General features: G+C 37.6%; 1 protein-coding gene across 2 annotated transcripts in view; it reads right to left on the minus strand.

Annotated features, from left to right (window-relative positions):
* The window catches only part of pix (ATP-binding cassette sub-family E member 1 pix), a 148,672-nt gene that overhangs the window by 23,919 nt on the left and 99,479 nt on the right, over positions 1-25,274 (minus strand). For both annotated transcript variants that reach the window (XM_067143039.2, XM_067143040.2), the window contains exon 10: positions 4,016-4,250. In XM_067143039.2, the coding sequence (XP_066999140.1) occupies positions 4,016-4,250 (235 nt within the window). The remainder of the gene's footprint in view (positions 1-4,015; positions 4,251-25,274) is intronic.

The following is a 25,274-nucleotide window of genomic DNA, read 5'->3' on the forward strand; positions in this document are numbered from 1 at the left end:
ACTCAGGATATCTTATTCATAAGTTAGAAGTAACAGACATGAAAGTAGCGACAATGATTGCTGGTACAAACAGGTGGGAACAATGACAGGAGGGTACTGGGAACGAAGAGGCTACGTTAGGAATGAACTTGATGGACGAAGCTGTACGCATAAACCGGCTTCGGTGGTGGGGTCATGTGAGACGAATGGAGGAGGATAGGTTATTTAGGAGAATAGTGGACTCGGAAGGTAAGAGGAGTAGAGGGAGACCAAGACGACAATGGTTAGACTCAGTTTCTAATGATTTAAATATAAGAGGTATAGAAGTTAAATGAGGCCACAACACTAGTTGCAAATAGAGGATTGTGGTGATGTTTAGTAAATTCACAGAGGCTTGCCGACTGAACGCTGAAAGACATGTCTATAATGATAATGTGTGTATGTAAAGAGATCAGGTCACCCCTCTCTCATCCCGGATGAACTGATACTAAAGACCCCCTCTAAGGGATGCCATGACATTGACATTGGTGTGGGCAGCTTGTGTGCTCGCTGATCCTGAGGGCTGCACCAGCTCAGGGTTATTCATACAGGATTTTACTTGGAGAAGAGCCAGACTAACAAGGTGTCCTCCTTTTTCTACCTTTTCTATCCTAACCTACAGAAATTTAATTTCTCTGACTGTCTAGCCAGCCTGTCTGCCTCGGGTAGTTCCCCTCGTGGGTGGGGGCAGTAGGAATAACATCCACGGTATCCCGTGCCTGTCGTATGAGACGACTTACAGGGGAAATTGGGAGTGTGGATTGGCAACCATGGTTCCCTTAGCTGAGCTTGGCATTGCCTCCACTTGCTTGAGTTAGGCTCCTCACCGTCAACGTTCCTATCAGACCTCCCTTGGTCAACTCTTGTTCTTTTCCAACTCCAATGGTATTAGGTTTCAGAGGCCTAGAGATTCTTTTACTTTTATGCCCATCATTGCCCTTCCCTTTCCTTTGTTGATAACTTCAATTTTTGTAGTGTCACACCTTTCCCATTTTCCTTCTGATTAGTGTTAACAGAGAATAGTTGCCTAGTTGTACTTCCTCTTAAAACAATAATCACCACCACCACCACCTGAAACAAAAGACTGATTGCATCATTTGAGAGAATTGTGCTTTATGATCAGCAAGGTGGGTGCACAATGTCTAAGTGTCTTGTACAGCTGTGTTCGAAACTGACAAAAACTCTGCTCAAGGTGGGTACCATGGGCACAAAACTGAACAAATTGGTCCAGCATTATGGCAATGAGTACATCAATCACATTGGCAACAGGGTTAATTATGGTTTTTGCATAAAACCCCAAAAGGAAATTGCAGTCAATTGAGTGGCATCATTCAAACTTGCCAAAAAATCTCCGTAAAGTCCACTCCTATTCTACAGTAGCACTGTCAGATTTTCACCAGTTTCCAAAGATGATGGAGCACCTTGCTGGAAAACAATTCGACAAAGATGACAACGTAAGGAATGCTGTCACAGACTGGTTAACGCAATAGGTGGCAATGGCAACTTCCTATGATATAGAAATATGAAAACTGCTCTCCAGGTATGGGATTTGTTTACATGTCCAAGGTGACTATGTGAAATAGGAAGTTAACCTTAGAGCACAAAACCTCATAATTCTGACGATGATAATTTGACAACAATGCATTATTTGTACTTCGTGCGTCAAATTGTTGTCCACTGTAATACCTTCCTGATAGTGACATTACAAAATCCATGCAACTTCCCATTTTCACCCATTAGGAAATACCATTGGCCATTGCATTACTTTAGTTCAGTGAGTGAATCAGCGCAGACCTGACCAGTGATGCTCTATTCCAGTCAGACAGAGATATTTTATGAGTGTTTCGGGTACACATGTATTTTGTGATCTTGAAATTGTTCATTAATCCATAATGAGCAAGTTTTTGAGTATTACTGCATCATATAAACCTGCGGTGATTAGTTACGCTGAAACACACAGGAATAGGGCAGCGGGCCACTAATATTCAGTGCCCGAGTGCAATGTGCACTACTGGTGAAAACAGAAAACTGCACTTCAAGCAACCAACAAGTCTCACAAAGCATTTTATGGCCCAAAATGTGGCAAGTTTCCACTCCAAATAGAGGAGGATCTAGTGAAATATGTGATTTTGTTATGTAACTATAGGTATGCCATTTTCCATGTAATGTTGTGAAAAAAAAAAATCTGCTTTCCAAACAGGAAACTCAGATCAGATACCGATTAGCTTTGATATGCCAAAAAGTCAAATAATAATCGATAAGAAAGGGACATAGAGTGTTATCTTATGCTCTCATGAAAGGAAGAAACAATGATGTAACGATGCTTGCTGTAACAGCTGATGGTAGAAAGCTTGCACCTTACATTGTTCTGAAATGGAAAACAATGACGAAAGTAAAATTTCCATGAGGGATCCATGTTTGTATCAAAGGAAAAGGGTGGACGGACATGCCACTCATACAAGATTGGATATGAACGCTTTGGAGAAATTAAGCGGGGTCTCTGCTTTGATGCCCAGCCCCACTTCTGTTGGACAATTTTCGTGGCCACTCGATGGAATATGCTAAGAAATTATTGGAAACCATGAAAACAGATTTCACAGTGATTGAGGGTGGACTGACATCAGAACTTCAACCCTAGGACGTTTCGATAAATAAAGCATTCAAGGACAATTTGCGGAAACTCCTGTTAGTGTTGGACAGTGGGAAGTGTTCATGAACTTCCTCCAACAGGCAATATTCGGAAACCAACGGTAGAACTCAGTTGTGAGTGGATATAGGACACTTGGGACATGATTTCTATGAAGGTGATTGAAAAGAGCTTCAACGAAACAGGAATATCAAAAATGTTAGACAGGACTGAAGACGACTTCATATGGAGAGGTGTGAACAGTGATAACACCAGCAATTCTTCCTGCAGTGCTGGTAACGACATCAGAGACAGTCAGGCTATAAAGGAAAGACAATTTTTTTCCTTTCCTTTTTGTCAGCATGTCATTATTACTTATGTGGTAGGCACTCTCGTTAATTCATATTTATTTTGCTACAGGTCGTATTATCAATTTGTAACGTGAAGAATTGTTTCCAGTGTCTGTAGTTCAAACCTACGTGTTCTGTTTACCTGATGGGCCTACACTATTTGACTTTTTACAAGAAAACTTATACTGTAATTTTATGCCAAATGATGATAACCGCAAATGAGCTGAACAAATTTTGTGTATAATATATACTGTGTAGGATGTATCTTTTAAATGTAAATAAATTGTAATTTTTTTGTATATCTGAATTCCATGGATAATGAATGCACCTGAACATTTTTCTCATATTTTTCGTTAAAAAAATATAATTTAACTATGTGAGAAAATATGGTATAACTTTCACTGTACATATACAACTTAAAATGCATCAATATTAAGAAAAGAAATATCAAGTGGTTCTATATCCCTATTGGGTAAGTTTTAATTGTGTACACAGTACGTTTTTCTCATTTAAAACGTTTTCATTCCTTGTCTCTGGCAAAAACATCTGAAGGTTGTACTGTAGGCCTATACAAAACAGAACTTTAACACCACTTCTTATAAATATAGAAAATGCTATGATAATTATAAATATAAACTAAAAGTATATTTTGCTTTGTCTATTATTATGATGCAGGTGAAGTCCAAAGTGAAAACAGAACTGTTTAAAGAAGAAAATTATTTATCAACTCTAATATATAGCCAAACAATGCCATTTATAAGGTATCACCTACTTTCTAGATTCTCGCATTTGGGAGACAATCTGCCAGTGAATGACTAGTCCATTATGGATACCATCTTCTGTGCAAATACTGAAATCCCTTATTTACTGTAGTTTATTATTATTATTATTATTATTATTATTATTATTATTATTATTATTATTATTATTATTATTATTATTATCTATTTATTTCTGGCATTCTATTTCCTTATCTGTGCACAATCTTTAGATAGACTGATTTACAGAGAAGTTCCATTACCTTTACTGAGTTACTTTTGTTGATCCGAGGTCGGTAGTTGTTGGGATCTCGCCTAAATGTGATGCCTAGAAGTTCCAAGAAACGATTCATTCCAGCCAAAAGGTTTTGGGGAGTGTGAGCAGTTGTGTCTATGGAAGGTGAGCCTTCAAACACAATCACTCTGTCAGCCAAGTAAGTTGCCATAATGAAGTCATGCTCTACTACAAATCCAGTCTTCTTGGCATGAAGAATGAACCTGAAAAATAAAAAAAATAATAAAATGCAAATATCTTTCTCATACCTGCCAACTTTACAAAACCAAAAATCACGAGATTTGGATATGAAAAGTCAGGAAAAATTGGGACGAATCAGGAGATACAATTGGTATATTATAACAATTATTGTCTCAAAACACGGATGTTGCTATACGAAGCTACAAGGTTAAAAATTACATATCTCTATTCCCTCACATGAAGTATGTGAGCGAGGTGATCGGCCTCTGATAAGTCTTTCAAAAATAGTATGAACTCGTGCTCCACACGTGTGAATCAGTCATGCACTAAGATGCCATTACTTAGCAAATGCATAGAACATTGCATCATGCGCTCGTGCGATTATGCGAAACATTATGTTATTTTAGTAAGGTAAGCGTGTATTCTGCCCAAAGGCAGGTCCGAACCTCCGCAGAGGTGTGCCTGAGCCGGAGTTTATGTACGGTATGGTGGCCAGTTCCTTTCTGCTCCTACATTCCCTTACCCCCTACCAACAGCGCATGGCAACCCATCCAAATCTTGACCACGCCCAATGTTGCTTAACTTCGGAGATCTCACGAGATCCGGTGTTTCAACATGGCTACAGCCGTTGGCTATATTATTTTTATCAAGTAATAAATTAAAATTGGCCAGAATTGTCTCCGAATGGCTGCTAAAATCTCTAGAAAAGACACTAGTCGCTATTCTTGAAATTCTGTCACTAAATTATTAAAAATGACTCCAAACCTAGCGACTAGTCTCAAGAATCGACTAGACTGATGTGAACGAACATGAACATAGTACGCGAGGATGAGAGATATACAATCGATATATGCGTCGCGATATACAGTTTTCAATAAAAATCGCAAATTCGCACACATTTCTCGTATTAATAAACGTCGATATTTCATTTCAAAGCAGCAGTGAGCGAAAGACTTCCGGCCACTTGCATACAAAGCTGAAATAGCAGGATTTGAAAACAAATTTTTAATGTTTCCACTCCAAATAGAGGAGGATCTAGTGAAATATGTGATTTTGTTATGTAACTATAGGTATGCCATTTCCCATGTAATGTTGTGAAAAAAAAAATCTGCTTTCCAAACAGGAAACTCAGATCAGATACCGATTAGCTTTGATATGCCACAAAGTAAAATAATAATCGATAAGAAAGGGACATAGAGTGTTATCTTATGCTCTCGTGAAAGGAAGAAACAATGATGTAACGATGCTTGCTGTAACAGCTGATGGTAGAAAGCTTGCACCTTACATTGTTCTGAAATGGAAAACAATCACGAAAGTAAAATTTCCACGAGGGACCCATGTTTGTATCAAAGGAAAAGGGTGGACGGACAGGCCACTCATACAAGATTGGATATGAACGGTTTGGAGAAATTAAGCGGGGTATATAATGTGCCATTTACATTATTTATCTAGCCTTTGCTGGTATATCTTCGTCCTATAATAGGGTCTACTGTAGGTGACAGAAAACAGTCCTAACTCATTATTACTTTCCTTTTTCTTCACATTGCTTCTCAATATCTATTTTTCAATATTTCCCCATTCAGCACCAAGCCAATCTTGCACTTACCTCTCATCCTATCTCCACATTATAATCATCAGCAAATAACATTGTGTTCATTCTTGAACCTCTATATTCTGTTTCTGTTACCCTCGTGCTATCATGCAACAAAACTATTAACAAAAGATGATGGTACACTTCGAGTCTCAGACCCATTTCAATTTCAAACCGTCTAGGGATCCAGTGTTTCAACATGGCTACATTATTAGGCACAACAGAAGACAAACTTCTGAATAAGAGGGGAAAGGACAGCTGCAGTAAGTAATTGTTTTAGCACTGACATATTTCATAGAAACACATTTTCCAGAAAGTACTAAAATCATCTCTGGCTTTCACTGCCTATGATACAGAGTAGTTTAATGGATGGATGCTAAAACTAATGCAAGTGTTATCTTGCAAATGACTAACTACTCTGTTGTCCACAAAATTTATGTAGGTAACAAAATAAGCAAAATCATACACCATTAAGATCAGATTCAATCAATCAATCAATCAATCAATCAATCAATCAATCAATCAATCAATCAATCAATCAATCAATCAATCAATCAATCAATTCTGATCTGCATGTAGGGCAGTCACCCAGGTGGCAGATTCCCTATCTGTTGTTTTTCTAGCCTTTTCTTAAATGATTGCAAAGAAATTGGAAATTTATTGAACATCTCCCTTGGTAAGTTATTCCAATCCCTAACTCCCCTTCCTATAAACAAATATTTGCCCCAATTTGTTCCTCTTGAATTCCAAATTTATCTTCATATTGTGATCTTTCCTACTTTTAAAGACACCACTCAAACTTATTCATCTACTGATGCCATTCCACGCCATCTCTCCACTGACAGCTTGGAACATACCACTTAATGTAAAAAGTTTCAAACAATTTTATTAAAAACCACCATTCCAATAGTTTACAATCTTAAAGTTTAAGATACAATTATTACATAGATGTTAAAATGGGACATGTTTCGCTTGAGCTTTGAAAGCATCTTCAGCCACTTAATCTAAAACTAAGTCAGGGTCCTGAACTGGGTTCCTTATTAAAGTATAATACATGCTTTAATACAAGATAAAAGAGTCATAAAAATCTAGTCTGTGGAGAAAGCGATGCTTAAATGTAATTAAAATTCAATAATAAAGTTGTCATAGTATTATATGTACATGGAATGAATGCTAGTGTTTGTCTAAAAAAGTACAAGTTGGTTATTTGTAGAACGAGACATAGTCATAATGATCTAACATACAATTGGATTGTACAAATTAGTTGATATTAATGAAGCGTGGATAAATTAAAGTATCAAAAAATAAATCTTCAAACATTGTTGAATGAGAATCAGGTGCAGTAGAGCTGTTGACTCCAAGTAGTTGCGTAATAAGGTCAAAAGGCGCTTGAAGCATTAGTATAGAAGTGTTGTGTCTCTTTCATGGAATAATCATTGTAATAGAGTGTAGTCGTGAGCTGTCTAGCGTAGATTCACAAACAGGGTGTTCAATAAAGCCCTAGATGTAGGAGAATTCGCAATGTGGTGCGTGTTGAAAACTGAAATGTGTAGGAAAAATAAATGTAAGTTTTGGAATACAGAGAACATTCTATTAATGAGTGGAGGTTTAACAACGCTTACCCCTAGTGTTGACAGAGAGGTGACTAGCCTTGTTGGTTGTTTGAGACGATCTGGCAGTTGTTATTCTGCTACTACGTGTATTGTAGGAGTGTGTCTGTGAAGGCGGAGAATGAGTCAGGAGAGGGGAGGTAGGCAGAGCATTGAGGACATTGGGAGTAAGCGGAGGGGGTGTGGCATGAATCAGTGACTTGGGAGTGGCTACTATTGCGGTAGGGAAGTTGCTGACGTGTTTTAAATGAAATATTTTCATGAAATTAAATGTATTTATGTGAGTAATTTAGGAATTTGTTCAATTAATGGGCTATTTGTGTCAAGAACATTGTTTAGATTACTATTAATGTTATAATGCTGATCTAGAAAACTGTAGGCATTTTCGAACTTGGTCATCAGTTTACTCTTGTTGACGCATTTTATAATATGAAGATCTTGTTCAATCGTGGTGAAGTTATGGCCGGTATCCTTCATATGATTGCTCATAGCAGAATATTTTCTATGGTTTGAAGCACTGTAATGTTCCAAATATCTAGTTTTGAAACTGCATCCAGTTTGCCCTATGTATGTAAAAGTACATAGGGCGCATTTGAGTCTATAAATTCCTAAATTTGAAAATTTATTGTGTAATGAATTTACGGTATTGGAGTTTAAAAATATATTATGATTCGTGTTTCGAGTTTTATACGTGATTTTGATGTCATATTTCTTTAGCGGATTGGTTATACGATGTATAGTCGGGTTAGTAAAGGTAAAAGCAGCAAAACTTGTTTTTTCGGAGGTTAATTTTGAAGCGGTTCTTAGTTTGATTTTACCTATAATTTTATTGACCATATCTGGTTTATAGCCATTGAGTTCAGCAAAAATCTTTAATATAACCAAATTCTTTTTTTCTGTTGGCACTAGAAAGTGGGGTTTTTAGAGCCCTGTGAACTAAACTGTAAAAAGTCGCCCACTTACAAGAATGTGGATGCAATGAATCATTCTTTATAGTCAATGGAGTGGACGAAGGTTTCCTATAAATTTGGAATATAAATTTATCCTTAGCCCTTGTTAAATTTAAATCCAAGAAATTTAAGGAATTATTGGATTTGTCTTCTTTAGTGAATTTGATATTATTGTCAAGGTCATCCAGGTACTTTAATATATTATCACTGTTATTTTGATGTTTTATTATTTATAAGTTTCATATTCCGTATTGATTGGATTCAATGTAATAGACAAAAAAATGTTCCACCGATCAATACTATTTATTGTGAGTGAATTATTGCACTAGTACCGGTTTCGGCCTTTCTTGGCCATCATCAGCTAGCACACAATATTTACAGTCATTAGACAAAATTACAAAGAAGTTATGTTAGAGCATCCGGATGTCTAATGAAAAATGGAAGTAAAATATATTGCAATATGTTGCGTTAAAATATCTCTGATTAAAAGTGGTGATGATTATAATAAACTAAAACCTATTGAGTGAGCATGGACATGAGTACATAAACACATTAAAATATATAGGCCACATCATAAGACACTAAAAATATAGCACATTAAACACATTAAAACATGGTATATAATAGACATTTTTAAAATATACCATGTTTTAATGTGTTTAATGTGCTATATTTTTAGTGTCTTATGATGTGGCCTATATATTTTAATGTGTTTATGTACTCATGTCCATGCTCACTCAATAGGTTTTAGTTTATTATAACCATCACCACTTTTAATCAGAGATATTTTAACGCAACATATTGCAATATATTTTACTTCCATTTTTCATTAGACATCCGGATGCTCTAACGTAACATCTTTGTAATTTTGTCTAATGACTGTAAATATTGTGTGCTAGCTGATGATGGCCAAGAAAGGCCGAAACCGGTACTAGTGCAATAATTCACTCACAATAAATAGTATTGATCGGTGGAACATTTTTCTTGTCTATTACATTTAGATGTTTGTCGATGATAACGAATGTATCGCCTACAGATCTCAGCCACAACTGAAGACCATTGATTCTGTTAATTATCTTATTAGTTTCTAAGTTGTCCACGAAAATATTTGCAGGAATACCCTAAATTGGGTCGCCCATTGCGAGGCCCTTTTGATGGTAGATTTTGTCGTTAAATGTGAAAAAGTTATTGTTTAGAATAAATTTCAGTAGAATGATGAATTCTTCTATTTCGAATTTACTTAAGTTATTCTGTTTTGAAAGATCAGATGATACAGATGTTGATTCCCATAGGGAACCTGAAATATTTGTCCTAAATGAGTAAATTTATAATACCAATATTATAATTTATAATGGACAAATATTTCAGGTTCCCTACGGGAATCAACATCTGTATCATCTGATGGCCCAGCAGGCATAATTTTTTTTAATGAGACAAAGTCTCTCTCATAGTGCACTGGCACTGCCGGTGGCTCCAAGAAGCTCACGCAGTGGCCTCCACGGTATGCACTAGCCCTCTGTGTTGGTAGGTGTGCTATTTACCAACTGATGAGCCTAAATTAGCACACTGGAGTGAAATGCTGGCTACCAGAAATGAGTAAGGGTAAGGGTGTATTCTGCCCGAAGGCAGGTCCGAACCTCCGCAGAGGTGTGCCTGAGCCGGAGTTTGCGTACGGTAGGGTGGTCAGTTCCTTTCCGTTCCTCCATTCCATTACCCCCCCACCAACAGCGGGTGGCAACCCATCCAAATCTTGACCACGCCCAATGTTGCTTAACTTCGGAGATCCCACGGGATCCGGTGTTTCAACACGGTTGAGAGAGAGAGAGAGAGAGAGAGAGAGAGAGAGAGAGAGAGAGAGAGAGAGAGAGAGAAAATGATTTGATATCACTGGAATTTAATTTTATGCAAGTGTTACCATGTGTATTACTTGAAGGTTTCTCTGGAATCTGCATGCTCTGTCATGGCGGGATATCTAGATCTTGATGTTAAAAATTTTCTTGAATACATTTTTGCTGTATTCTATTCACCATTTTTAATTTACTAATTTATTAATTGAGGAATATAACTGACTAAGATTTTAGAGGTATTTTAACCCATTCAGATGCAATTTTTCAGATAACCAACTGCCCATGCATTGCAATTTAATCTTCTATATATTAAAAAAATTTATGAAAACTAAAGTCAGTCAGTTCGGCCATTCTATCCGGTCGATTTCCATTTTTTTTCAACTGAAAGGTATTCATGCACAGATTTGTCATCAGGTACTATAAATCACTTAACTTCTGCCTTCCTCAAATTACTTGATTTTTCATTTTTTTTTTTGTCTCTTTGAAGCAATCATATCTTTGACTCTAATTTAGGTACGGAGTTCATTTTGGCCCTAAGAACATTCAGTGGATCAAGCTCTTTCATTTCAGCTCTTAACTATTCAAATTGGTTGATTCTGAGGAAAGTTATGAGTGCACATTCAATTTGACGTCTCATTTCTTCAACATTTTTTCTCATTGAAGCAATCATATCTTTCGTTCTAATTGAGGAACACAGTTCGTTTTAGTCTAAAAACACTCAGTGGATCAAGCGATTTCTTTTGAAGTAATAACTACTTAAATTGGTATATTCTAAGAAAAGTTTTGAGTACATTTGTCTCCATGACGAAGATCTTTGAAGGACTTTTTAACAGTTCGGCGCGCAGTGTTCCAAGGAACGTTTAATTCAATTTCTTTGTGTGATGTATTTTCAAGTGTTTCGTTGACATAATATTACATTTTATTACCACAACAGATCATGTGCTTTATTTCATTAACTTGAGACTTTGCAAAAACATCCGTGCGGATAGTAACGAACAACACCATACCTTGTACACTGCGGGCGGAGCCAGCGGGAAACTGCTAGTTTACATTGAAAAGTACCACTACACTTGTAACAAATTATTTCAACAATGTACAGAACTACGCAAGACAATAGTTCAACACGTCAACACAATGCAGTAGAGCTTAAAGCAGTTATCAATATGTAATGTCACCTTGCACTTATCGCATTCATAATGGGATTCACCCCTATTCCTTCTTTCGGAATTTTTTCGGCAGCTGTCATAGCAAGCCTCGCACCTTCTGGATGGGATCTTCTTGTTTGCAGTGGGTTCCATCTTCACAGGAAAATGCCCCCCAATGTTTAACTTGCAATCTTAGGGGTGTGCTTGCAGCACTTGACCTACCCCGGGTCTGGTAATCAGGCATAACAACCTGTTCCAAAACTTGCTCTGCAATGTCATTTCTGAAGCTTGAGAAGCTTCTCTTCTTGCTGAGATTCAGCATGTGATAAATAACACTAGTATTCAACATTGCCATATCAAGCACATAGAAATATGTTTTTTTTAATACCCTTTGGCATACTGTCTTATTAGTGGGTATGAAGCAAGGCATTGATCATGTGCATCAACACCACCCTTTCCAAAATTGTAATCCACAGCCATATTTGGTTTTAGGACAAGTATCCCTCTTTTGTTTGTGGTCTCAACAAAATCTGTTTTCTCATGCACTGTTGACAGGAAATGGACATCCCTTTTATCAACCCATTTTGTGACTAGAATTCCATTTGCTGAAGCAAAAGTCTCCTCTCTCTTTAGTTTTATTGTTGCAAAGTGTGGTGGCATGAATTTTCTTTTTTTTACGTACAGTTCCAACAGCATTGGTGTTATGCACAAATAGTTCACTGAAGAGCATTGGAGAACTGTACCAATTGTCCATGTAAATGGTACGTCCTGATCCAAGCAGCTTGTTACAAAGTTCAAGCACAACTTTCTCACTACATGGTAATTTCCGGCCATTGCCTGCCCCAGCAACATTTTCATCTTCCTTTCCAACATATATTTTGAAATTCCAGCAGTATCCAGTTGCAGAACAACAAGCTTTATAGAATTTGATGCCAAAATGTGCCCGTTTTGAAGGATTGAATGGAACAAAGGACAGCCACCCTCGAAACTTCATCAGACTTTCATCGATACAGATTTTTTTCCCCAGGTACATACAAAAACCAAACAAACAAACCCCATGGCACTACAGCCCTTGAAGGGCCTTGGACTACCAAGTGACTGCTGCTCAGCCCGACGGCCTGCAGATTACGAGGTGTTGTGTGGTCAGCACAACAAATCTTCTCGGCTGTTAATCTTGGCTTTCGAGACCGGGCCAGGTACATACACCCTTTGAAATTTGTCCAACAATAGCTGTAATACTGGCCTGACTTTCCTGAGTTTATCACTGGTGTTCTGTGGCAAATCTGGAGCAAAATTTAAAAATCGAGATATGCGCTTGAACCGTCTATGAGGCATCACTTCAGAAAAAATTGGCGTTTGTTGAACCCGCCTCTTGGTCCAGTTTTCTTGAACTGAAGGCTTTTTAGCCTGGGACATCAAATAAACAAAGACATTTAAGCCTTCAGTTCATCATTTGTAACAGGAAACCACTTTCCTTCATCATAAGTTTTAGTTTTATTAGGGTTATTATCGATTTCCTGAAGTACTTTAGCAGCATAAGCATTTGTTTAGTTTGTAACAAGTTCCCATAATTCTTGAGGTAGAAACTCGCCCAGCCATCGTCTTACACAAGCATTCAGTTCACCATTTGTAGTGCAGGATATATTTTTTGAAGAATGTCCCATCACTGACCAGTTCCAATTTTGGAGGTTAGGCTCATTACCAACTGACACAAATTCTCTAATATCACTCTCTAATTCACTTGAAGAACTTTCACTAACATTCATGGAAGATAATTCACCACAACTTAGCTCAGAGAAAGCGTCACTATAGTCACTGTCCTCTAAAAAAGGTACTATCTTATCACGTTCAACATTGTATGAGTTAGCCATGATGTTTTGTTTACATTCTCGTGCTAGTGACATGACAAATTTTTCGTAACTTATTTGATAATAAAATAACAATCAAGCAGGCTAGGAACAAGCAGAAATGAAAGCATACATCAATCAACATCTCCAAGGTACATTGTGAACAATATTGAAAGACAATACGCAGAGGTGCCAACCTTTGAAGTGGGTTATCAGTAATCCCATTTTTAACACCCCCCCCCCACCAAAAACGTTTATGAGTCAAATCCAAAGCACCCCGTTTGCCCTTTCCTACAGCAATATATTCTAAAGTATATCATATAACACAATAAAATTTGCTCATTACCTGTTAGTTCTGCAATAAATTATTCTTTGTATCTTGTTTCGCACCCGGCAGCTGCTTTTCGGTGTAGGTTTTCTTGTAACATACTTCCCCCTGAGATGACATTTTGGTCTTCAGAACCATAAGCGATTCCAGTGTAGATATACTTAGTGTAGGCCTGAATTCTGTCTGATTTTTCCTAACAACACTGAAAACTCTTTCTGTGGGAGAGTTACTATGAGGTACACTTAGTACTGCAAATACAACATTACTTAAGGTTTTATACTTAATTTGTCCACTTTCATTTTTAAGCTCTGCAATCTTGCCCCAATTCATATCAATGTTAGGTCCATGTACAATATATTCTGGGAAAGTATCACACTGGTAAACTGCAAATTCCTCTTCAAGTTTGTCATGTTCACTTTCTTTGACAAAAGTTGGGAATCTTCGAATAAAGTATTCAAGAGATGAATAGGAAACCTTCATTCTGAGAGAGATGTCTACAACTTCGGCATGATGAAGAAATTCATCATCAAGGGGAAATTTCCTGATAACTGCAAGCTGCCATATAAAACTCTCTTACAGAATTATAAAACATCTCTTCATCACAGTCATGATCTTTCAAGTATGCCCTAGCTTTTGCTCCAATTACCAAGTCCTCATTGGCTTTATGGTATTTCCTCCTCTTGAATTCAACACTCAAAAGGGAGGTAGATTCTGACTGAAGAGAACATGGTTGAACAAATCTGACCAATAGGTCAGTTAAAAGACCAGTAAGTTTCCTCCTAAGATGATGTATGGCTGGAGCATCTTGTTGCAGAAATATATTCACAGAGTTAAAAACAGGAAGTGTACTCTGAGGAATGTAGCAAAACAGTTTTGTGTGTGGGCCTTGTATGAAAGATTTCACAGTTTCAAACTGCTTGGTGGTCTGATTTTTATGGTGGGTCTCACTACAAAACGTGAGTGTCAAAGCTTCCCACTGCTCAAGAACTCTATCAATAGACTGAAGAAGCGAGAGCCAACGGGTACTAACATATTTCAAAATTTTGTGACCCTCTGTGCCACAAACAGCCTGATAAACTTTCAACGTGTTTTGTCTTTTAGAACTCTTATCAAGATAGTAATATAACTGAACCAAAAAGTTCTCTACATTGACTGGTAATTGGGCTGCTGCTTTTTGTGCACAGATGTCTATGAGATGACATGAACAACCCGGGACAAACAGAAGAATGCCTGTCCTTCACAAATTTGGCAACACCTTTATTTGCCCCTATCATTGTGTTTGCTTTGTCAGATGAAAAAGAAATATAATTTTCCCATGGAATGGCTAAAGAAGACAATTCACTATTAATAACAGAGAAAATTCCCTCACCAGTATTGTCGCTACTCTCTAACAATGACAATAGACGAGTTGATATTTGACCTCTCTGAGCATTAAAGAAAGAGACAACTATAGGATAAATTTAACTGCATTTGAATCCGTACTACCATCAGTAGCCAAGGAAAAAGGCGTTATTTGCAAAAGAAAGAGACAACTATAGGATAAATTTAACTGCATTTGAATCCGTACTACCATCAGTAGCCAAGGAAAAAGGCGTTATTTGCAAAAGTTCACTTAATTCCTTTTTGGCCTCAGATGCCGTGTATTGAACTAAAGCAGAGGTTTTAGTTCTTGCACAACCATATTTCTGAGATATTTTAGAGTAGGGGAACATTGATCTGAACAAATTTCCAGCGTGGTCTGAAACTGGTAACGGAATATTATGCTCCAAAGAAATGATGTGAACAATAATTCGGCATTTGTCACCACAGTTTCATTACTTTTTACAAAGAACAATGAAACAGACTGGTTTCGTAATTTTGATTCACCGTATGTGTGATGTTTCTTGGATTCTATGTGTCTTCTGCAATCATTTAAAGATAAAAATTTCATTGTTCCGTATTGAAAGTATTAACGTTAAAAATTAAATAATTGAAAAAGAGGTTCAACCTATTCAATACATAAAAGAAAGGAATGTAGTGATTACATTCTTATTTAATAGTGATTAGAAATGGGACCGGTTTATAAGTTTATAAATTTATATTTCATCTTATACCGATCCAGAGTTCACTTATTCTTTTTCATATGCATTGTTTTTGTTGTTCTTTATGTTTTGAACGGCTGACGATGACCTGGACTAGGGTCGAAACCGGTCCCATTTCTAATCACTATTAAATAAGAATGTAATCACTACATTCCTTTCTTTTATGTATTGGATAGGTTGAACCTCTTTTTCAATTATTTAACTTTTAACGTTCTGCAATCATCTCGTCCACCGTGAGCCACAGAGAAATCACACGAACACACACTGCAGAACACGTGGTTTTCACTAACACGAGGCAAGTAAGCATGGCCATTCCTTTGTGTGACCGTCTCGATATTTCTGTAACACTGCTGTCTTCTTAGAAGAAGATGCAATTTGACAATTGCTCCGCTTCATTTCACAAAACCAATCACTACTTTTCGAATCAACGTCTAGGATAATTAGAATTGAAATGCGCTAAATATATACAATTCTTTCTATGAACACGACAGAGAGCCGAATGCGCGCACTGGAGAACAGCAGAGCAAGGAGTAGCGAGTAGCAAGGAGTAGAGCCTACCTCACGGCCGACTTGATACGTCATTCCCGCGTCATTCTAGCTAAGAGAGCAGCGTATATCTATGTAACTGGCCATGATTTCACAACGCTCGTGGGAAACCAAAGGAAGTGACGACCAAATAACTGCCAAATATGTTTAGTAGCCAACGTACAAGCATTGAAACGAGGAGGGTTGACCAGTAATGCTCTAAGAGATTGAACATTTTTTACTTCTTTCCTTTTTCTCGCAGAAATTAATTTTTATCGTGACAAGGTTGCTTTTCCGTAATAATTTCCCCTTTGACCGTAATGCCGTAATCGCGAAGTGAAATCCGTAATCATTATGGACAATCTGTAATAGTTGGCACCTCTGAATACGTATCCACGGCAACCACGAAGAAGAACTTCTGCAGCATAACGGATATTTCAGTCATTGTATAAATGCGGATCGAAGATCTCACTCCCATCATTGCACGGGAATAGATTAATCGACTCAAGATCAGCCAATGAAAGAATAATTTCTTATAACTTAAATTTTAAATTTAACATTCCAATGAGAAAATGACTAGTGTAAAAGATACAAAGTGTTAATAAGTTGAGAAAGGAAAATGAAGCTGATATTGACTAAAATAGCTATGCTAGGGATAAAATTAATTAAGCTGATTCTAAATCAGACCTAATAATCATATTAGTGAAAAATGTAGTTCAAAATTAACCCTATTTATGAATAATAATAATAATAATAATAATAATAATAATAATAATAATAATAATAATAATAATAATGGTAGGTCAGTTTAAATTAAAACATGGCAAATGGCAATACATTTCTAATTAATTAATCATTGAGAATAATATTCATAAATATTAATGCTCGGATCTTGCACTTGAAGTTCTTTCATGCATTGCCAAATTCTTTCCCTTGGTACACTATCGTATGCTTTCTCAATGTCCAAAAATATTAGAAATGAAGGCCTGTTCTTCTCCCAGTATTTTTCCATTAGCATCCTAATTGCGAATATAAGGTCTGTAGTTGACCTTCCTGGTCTGAAACCATACTGCTCTTCTTCCAAAATTGGTTCAACAATATCTCTGATTCTGGTCTCTATTATATTTTCCAATATTTTCAGGACATGAGACAGTAGTGTGATACCACGGTAATTAGTACATTTTTGTCGGCTTCCTTTCTTGAACAGAGGTACAATGATGCCCATTATTATTATTATTATGGGAAGTAATTAATTAATAATAATTCATTATTTAAAGGTAGATCACATTAGTGATCCAGCTTCATGGTAAACCTGAGAGGAAATTGTTAGCAGCTTTGTAAATTTCTGTAAATAATAGAATTAGTGGAAACATACAAAGCCCAACCGGAAAGTGGTACCCGTTTGCGCAATAAAGACACAGGAGTAAATATTAACAAATATACACATTTTTATTGGAAAGAGCACACTTTACACTACTTCTCCACATAATCTCCAAGCAAATTTATGCATTTGTCATAACGTGGGACGAGTTTTTGTATTCCAGCATCATAGTCCTCTGCCGCCAGCGTATTGAGATACGTAGTCATGGCTCGTTTAAGTTCTTCATTGCTGTCAAATCTTTTTCCCGCCAGAAAGTCTTTAAGCTTCGTAAAGAGATGGAAATCCGTAGGGACCAAGTCCGGGTTATATGGGGGATGGTCGAAGGTTTCCCACTTAAATTGCTGCAAAAGTTGTTGTGTTATCGCAGCTGCATGAGGCCTGGCATTGTCATGAAGGAGAATAACGCCTGTAGACAACAGACCTTGCCGTCGATTTTGTATTGCCCACCGTAATTTCTTTAATGTTTCACAATACACATTAGCATTAATTGTGTCTCCACGGGCCATAAAATCAATGAGCAGTACACCTCAGTGATCCCAGAAAACGGTTGCCGTGAGTTTCCTGGTGGACAGAACTGTCTCGAATTTTTTTGGTTTGGTTGGTGAATGAGAACGATGCCACTACATTGACTGTTGTTTACTCTCAGGTGATGCATAACAAACCCATGTTTCGTCCCCAGTAATGATGTGAGTCAGGAAAGAGTCCCCTTCATCGGAATAACATCCCAGAAATGTCAGTGCTGCAGCCATACGCTTGGTTTTGTGCTCCTTTGTAAGCCTGCGAGGGACCCACCTTGCACAGATTTTTTAAATAATGCAGATGGTCCTTGACAATTTCATGAACAATTGTTCAAGACACATTAGGAAAATGTTCACAGAGTTCATCAACTGTGACGCACCGATCGTTCCTCACGCATTCGTCTACTGCGCTCAGCAGCTGGTCTGTAATGACAGATGTTCTCCCTGAATGCTCCTCGTCATGCTCCTCGTCATGTGTATTCCCCCTCCCCAGGTTGAAGTTGCGACACCAGCGCCGAACAGACGACTCGTCCATCACATTGTCTCCATACACCTCCGTTAATTGGCGATGAATATCACAAGGTCGAACGTTTTGTGCATTAAGAAATTTAATCACGGCCCTCACTTCACAACTGGCGGGTTCTCAATTTGTTTAAACATTTTAAACGATCACAGACACAACACAGGCACTGCTAGCGTCACGCAACCTCGCACAGAGCAGGCAGACAAGCCTCCGACGCGGTCTGACCTTGCCCAGCGGCTACCCGAGTCGTCAGCGGTTCATACGGCGCTAACGGGTACTACTTTCTGGATGGCCCTCGTAATATTCAATGTGTAAATGAGTGAGGAAAGTTATGAAACAGAAATTTCTACATCACATGATGAATTTAAGTGAAATAACAGTAAAAAAGTGGTATTACATGAAGTTAAGATTATTTCAGATGCTAGTGAACAAGATAAATAGTGTGGAAAGTATTAACTTAATTTTCCAAAAGGGCAGATTAACACAATATAACTCAGAAAATTAACTTTTTAAATATGATTTGCTATAGTGTACAATTTTTTACTGAATTTCAGTAAATTCACATCCACGCGAGGAGAAGCTCGTGAAGGAAGAACAATATTGATTCTTACGATTTTCTTATTGTATAAATTCAAGAGAAGATTGAATATTTTTCAGATTATATGTGTAATTCAAGACAAAGTCATAAAGAAGGAATGTTACGAGTTTATTTTGTCAAGTCCACCATGTGTTTTTAATTCTTAACTTATTTAGCCACAAGCCCATCCAGCCACATTCCCCATTTTGTTGTTATAAATGTTTATTACATGCCTCAAGAGTGGAATCAGCCCCGAATGTTCCACCATGGGATCTCTCTAGTTTTCTGGCTGAGTGACTGCCAGACAGGGGGGCAATACATACGTGACAAGCCAGAAATTGTCTCCTAAAATGATGTTCGATGACCACTACTTCAGACTGAAAATTTAATCCAAATGGGTAATAGCTTTTCATCTTATAAACCAGGGGGCCCTGTTTCATAAAACTAACTAATAATATTAGAACTCATAAAAATAATTATTAGTTAACCAAATACTGTTTCATAAAGATTTACACACGACTAATAAAATATCTTCACTAATAATATTAGTTCATTAGTCAGCTGATACAAATGGAGGTTAGAATTGGTCTGTTGCATATGTTCTTGGTTTGGATTTGTTCCTAGCAGTAGGCTAATGCTTGACTACAACAGACTATTATTAATCCACACGTTTGAGAGATTCACTTGATATTTTCGTTGTTGTGAATTTGATACATATGAAAATGGATAAAAAGAAGTGAAAATAATGTGAGAGAAGAAAGTTTCTTTGAGGAAAGTGATTGAGTTAATGCGTCAACTATTCGGAGCCTTTTTGCACACTCTAACTCTCCTTGTTCCTTTTACTTTTTTATTTCATGTGCTCTTAAAAATCTCTGTTGAGATGGAATAGCAAAATCTTTGTTTATTTCCCCTGTTGGTGGGGGGTGGTAGAATAACAGCCACGGTATCCCCTACCTGTCGTAAGAGGTGACTAAAAGGGGTCTCAGGGCTCTCAACTTGAGAGCGTGGGTTGGCAAACACGGGACACTGAGATGAGTCCTGCCACTGCTTCAACTTACTTGTGCCAGGCTGATTTTCATCTACCTTTCCGAACTCCCCTGTTCAACTCTTGTTCTTTTCCGACCATGACAGAATTAGGCTGCGAGGCAAGAGAGTCTTTCATTTTCACGCCCTTCCTGGCCCTTCTCTTTCTTTGGTCGATACCTTCATTTTTCAAAATGTGGGATCCTTTCCATTTTTTTATCTGATTAGTGTTATTATAGATGATGGTTGTCTAGTTGTAGGGTACTTCCTCTTAAAACAATAATCATCACCACCATTATCTTGGTTTACTGGTGATATAAGCCAATATTTTAAAGGATGCCTTGAGTGTCCAAGCGGAATTGCACTAGAGAAACTCAATGATACTGTGTATCACTACCAACCGGTAGAGTGCAATGCGAAGCTGCTATTTTAAGGTTATGCTTTGTTCCTTGCAGTGAAACGTCCTATTACCAATCCTATCAAGTAAATACTCAAAATTTCCGTAATCTAACCTAAATCTCCCATTGTATTCACATGTTTGTTACACGCCCGTACAGGCTGTTTTTGACATAACATTTACTGAACGGTGAATACCTACACTAGTTCCTATCACTATCTGAATCAGGGTCAACCATTTCAGTGAGTTTCACGATTTTATGCCAAAATATTAAAATACCACTCACTTTGGTTTCACGAATAATATGAATTATGAATCAAAATAAACTCATGGAAATAATCCTAGTAATACTAGTAACTTTTATTAGTCATGTTGTCTATGAAACAATTTACTAATATTATTATGAATATCTACTAATAATTTTGACTCACAAACTAATAACTAATATTATTAGCTAATAACTCTATGAAACATAATACTAATATTATTAGTTAATATTATTGGTTTCTTACTAATAATATTAGTGAAAAATGTTTTATGAAACAAGCCCAGTTTGTAAGACAAGAGTTTAATGTTTCATTCTGCATTAGACTAGCAAGATACCCGTGCTTCGCTACGGTATTACACTGAAATTTATAATTGAATGCTTAACATTTTATATATAATCTGCCACAATTTGCGATCTGATGGCAAAGTTCCTCCGATTTTTTAATCTTTCTTTCCAGCAATCAATTTCATACATTCCGGGTTAGCTCCAAGTATTCCACCCGGTCAGTTGGTCCCTAAATCTTTGCCATTGTTTCCTATAAGCATTTTTAATATGGATCAAATCCTTGAGGAGATCCAGCGTGGTGTCATCTTGGGTGCCATGGTGGTACGGAAGCTGCGGCCAGACTGTATTCGTAGTCATTACCCGGTCAGGACCCATTCCCAGAGGGGTCCGCACATTTTGACGATCGTCCAAAAAATTATTATTATTATTATTATTATTATTATTACTATTATAGATGTTCTGGACGCTGCAGCAAGATGCAAGACCGCTACTTGGCGGTAAATTACATCTACTGACAATGTGACCAGCACCACTGTCGCGCATAGGCAAGTGTGCGGGATTTCTGGCGATATGCATGATATACTTCCATGCATTATTGACCTTATTATAGAGGTGAACAATTGCATGGTCAATATCATTTCTATAGTTTATTTCAAATGTGTTTAAATTTTTATTTATGTGCCGGGAGAATCTACTGTAATCTAACTTTAAGTTCTTCAGAGGAAAAGATGGCTCTTGAAAACGAACCCAGGAAAGATTAAAAATTATCGTTTTATTATCAGAATCAAGCACATTATGAACAGTAAAATCAATTGTTCTCAACTCCTTTTCCACCCCACCGCCGTTAAGTTGATCCCCCCCGAAAGAAAGTAGCCGCGTTTCTTTATGCTTCAAGGAGATTCCAAATACCAATGTTCATGTCTGCTACCTTCAGTTTCGAGATAAAAGTCACCGCATAAAAAGAATTCACTTTTTTCACTTCCTTTCACACTCCCCCCATTAAGTGAATTTTCCGGAGAAAATACTTGTTTCTTTATTAATAAAGGATCTTCTAAATACGAATTATCACAACTGTAACATCTTCAGTTTTTGAGGTAGGTGTCCTCATAAAAGGAATTCAACTCCTTTTCACCCCCGCCCCCCAAGATGACTTTCCCCCAAAATTGCGTTTTTCTTTGTTTTTAAAGGAGATCCAAATACCAATTTTCACGTCTGTAACAACTTTAGTTTTTATTAGATGTAAGTATCCTCGTACAATTAATTCAATTAATTTTTCAAATCCTTCACCCCCCCCCCCCTTTTTCATTGGATTTTCTGAAATCAAAGGAATACGCGTTTCTTTACTTTTAAAGCAGATTCCAAATACCAATTTTCACGTCAGCAACGTCTTTTGTTTTTGAGGTAATAGTATCTTCATACAAATAATTCAAATAATTTTTCAATTCTACCCCCTACCCCACTTTAAGGGATTTCCAAACAAACAAAAAAAAAAACCTTATTTCTTTATTTTTAAAGGAGATTCCAATTACCAAATTTCACGTCTGTAACTTCTACAGTTTTTGAGATATCAGTATCCAAATAAAAAGAATGCAACCCCATTTTCAGTCATTTTTACTCCCCACCAAAGTGGTTTTTCCAAAAACAAAAAATGCATGTTTCTTTATTTTAATAGAGATAAAGAAATACATTTTTCACTTCTGCAACATGTTCAGTTTTTCAGATATACTGTAGACATGCTCATTTTAAAATTTCACCCCCTTTTTAGTTCCCCTTAAGTGAAGTTTCTGAAAACAAATCACCTATTTTCCTTTACTTTTACAAGAGATTCCAAATACCAATTTTTACGCCTATAACATTTTACATTTCTGAGATATACTGTAGACATAATCTTTCAAAAACTTCACCCCATTTGTCACTCCTGTTTTACCCCATTAATTGGATTTTCCGAAAACAAAAAATATGTGTTTATTTTTAAAGAAGATTCCAAATACCCATTTTCAGGTCTGTAATATCTTCAGTTTCTGAGATATAAGTATCCTTATTAAAAGCATTCAACCCCTTTTTCACCCTTTTCACCCCTCAGGGATATCCTTGACAGTACAAAGAAGCTCTTCCTACACAGAAACCAAATCTGAGGATACACACGGAGTCACCAGGGGCACTGAGAAAACAGCACATTTGAAACAAACCAGAGGCACTTCTACAGAGAAAAGAATAACAATAATGCCAACAATTCCATCACCCCTCAGTCACCAACACCTGAAGCGATAAATAGTTTCTGGAATGGAATCGGCTCCATCCAGCAAGATCGGAATACAAGAGCCGTGTGGATTTAAGTGAAAAACAAGAGAGTAAGCCATGTGTCTGAAATAATAGATCATGAGGTGACAATGGACAACATGCATCAAGCTGTAAAGAAGACCAACAGATGGAAAGGAAAGCATCTGGACCAAACAAAATCCACAAGTATTGGTACGAGATGCTCACAGAATATACAAAATTAGCAGAGTTCTTTACTCAAACTATCACATATCATGAGTCAGACCCATCCTTCTTAACAACAGGCAACGTCTATCAATATCCTCCCCTAAAACCATGTATGGATCAATAAATCCCAATTAATACAGGCAGATCACTTGCCTATCTACATGTACAAGCTAATAACATCCTTCCTCACAGGGAAGATTCCCTGTCACCTTGACCAAAACAACAATCTTGCAGAGGAATATAAGTGAATTAGAGGAGAATGCTCCACATATCTAGGATACCTAAAAACCCAGAACACAGAGCACAAAAAGTAAAAAGGAGATTTTCAATCCGTCTTTGTTAGTCATGTCAATAAAGTCCTGAGGACACAGCTCTCAGTGAGAAACAAGGTGAAGACAATCAACACTAATGCCATACACTGTTCACTTCCTCCTTCGGAATCTCGAAGTGGACAGATACTCAACTTGACAAAATGAATTGCAAAGTTCATTTCTCGCTAAAAGACACCAGATTTATCATCCAGAGTCTTACTGAAAGATTTTACATGCCAAGAAGGAAGGGGTAGTTGACATTGTCAATTTCAACCATAGGCAAATCAGAGCACTGAGGTAGAATTTCCATGATTGAACAGGGAAGAATACATTGCATGATGTACTATGTAAAATCTACTCTAGCAGACTGAGAGCTATCGCCAAGCAGCAAGATTGATGACAACACTGCAAAACAGCAAAGGTAGAAAAGTAAACAGCTCCATGGCTGATATCCTGCCTCTTCGAACCAGCCAGATATTAACTATGATGCATCGTGTAAGTGATTGCACATGTGTAACATTTTCAGTGAAACAGAAGGATTGGTAGTGGGCATACAAGACCAAATGGTAGCCACAAAGACCTACCAAAAGAATACCATTTACAGTAAATCACTCGACGATAACATGCAGTTTAAAAAACAGCTTATTTCACTGACATTTCTACTTGTATTGTTTGTCCGCCTCCGTAGCGTAACGGTTAGTGTTATCAGCTGCCGTCCTTGAGGGCCCGGGTTCGATTCTCGGTACTGCCAGAAATTTAAGAATGGCAGGAGTGCTGGTAAGTGGTTAAAATGGTACATGCAGCTCGCCTCCAATGGGGGTGTGCCTGAAAAGAGCTGCACCACCTCGGGATGAGGACACGAGTTTTGTCCGCCTCCATAGCATAACGGTTAGTGTTATTAGCTGCCGTCCTTGGGGGCCCGGGTTCGATTCCCGGTACTGCCAGGAATTTAAAACTGGCAGGAGGGCTGGTATGTGGTTGAAATGGTACATGCAGCTCACCTCCAATGGGGGTGTGCCTAAAAAGAGCTGCGCCGCCTCGGATGAGGACATGAGTTTGTCTGACTCGTTGGCTGAATGGTCAGCGTACTGGCCTTCGGTTCAGAGGGTTCCGGGTTCGATTCCCGGCTGGGTTGGGGATTTTAACCTTCATTGGTTAATTCCAATGGCCCGGGGGGCTGGGTGTTTGTGCTGTCCCCAACATCCCTGCAACTCACACACCACACATAACACTATCCTCCACCACAATAACATGCAGTTACCTACACATGGCAGATGCCGCCCACCCTCATCGGAGGGTCTGCCTTACAAGGGCTGCACTCGGCTAGAAATAGCCACACGAAATTATTATTGT

This window comes from Anabrus simplex, chromosome 3 (genome assembly GCF_040414725.1).
Source record: "Anabrus simplex isolate iqAnaSimp1 chromosome 3, ASM4041472v1, whole genome shotgun sequence".
Taxonomy (NCBI): domain Eukaryota; kingdom Metazoa; phylum Arthropoda; class Insecta; order Orthoptera; family Tettigoniidae; genus Anabrus; species Anabrus simplex.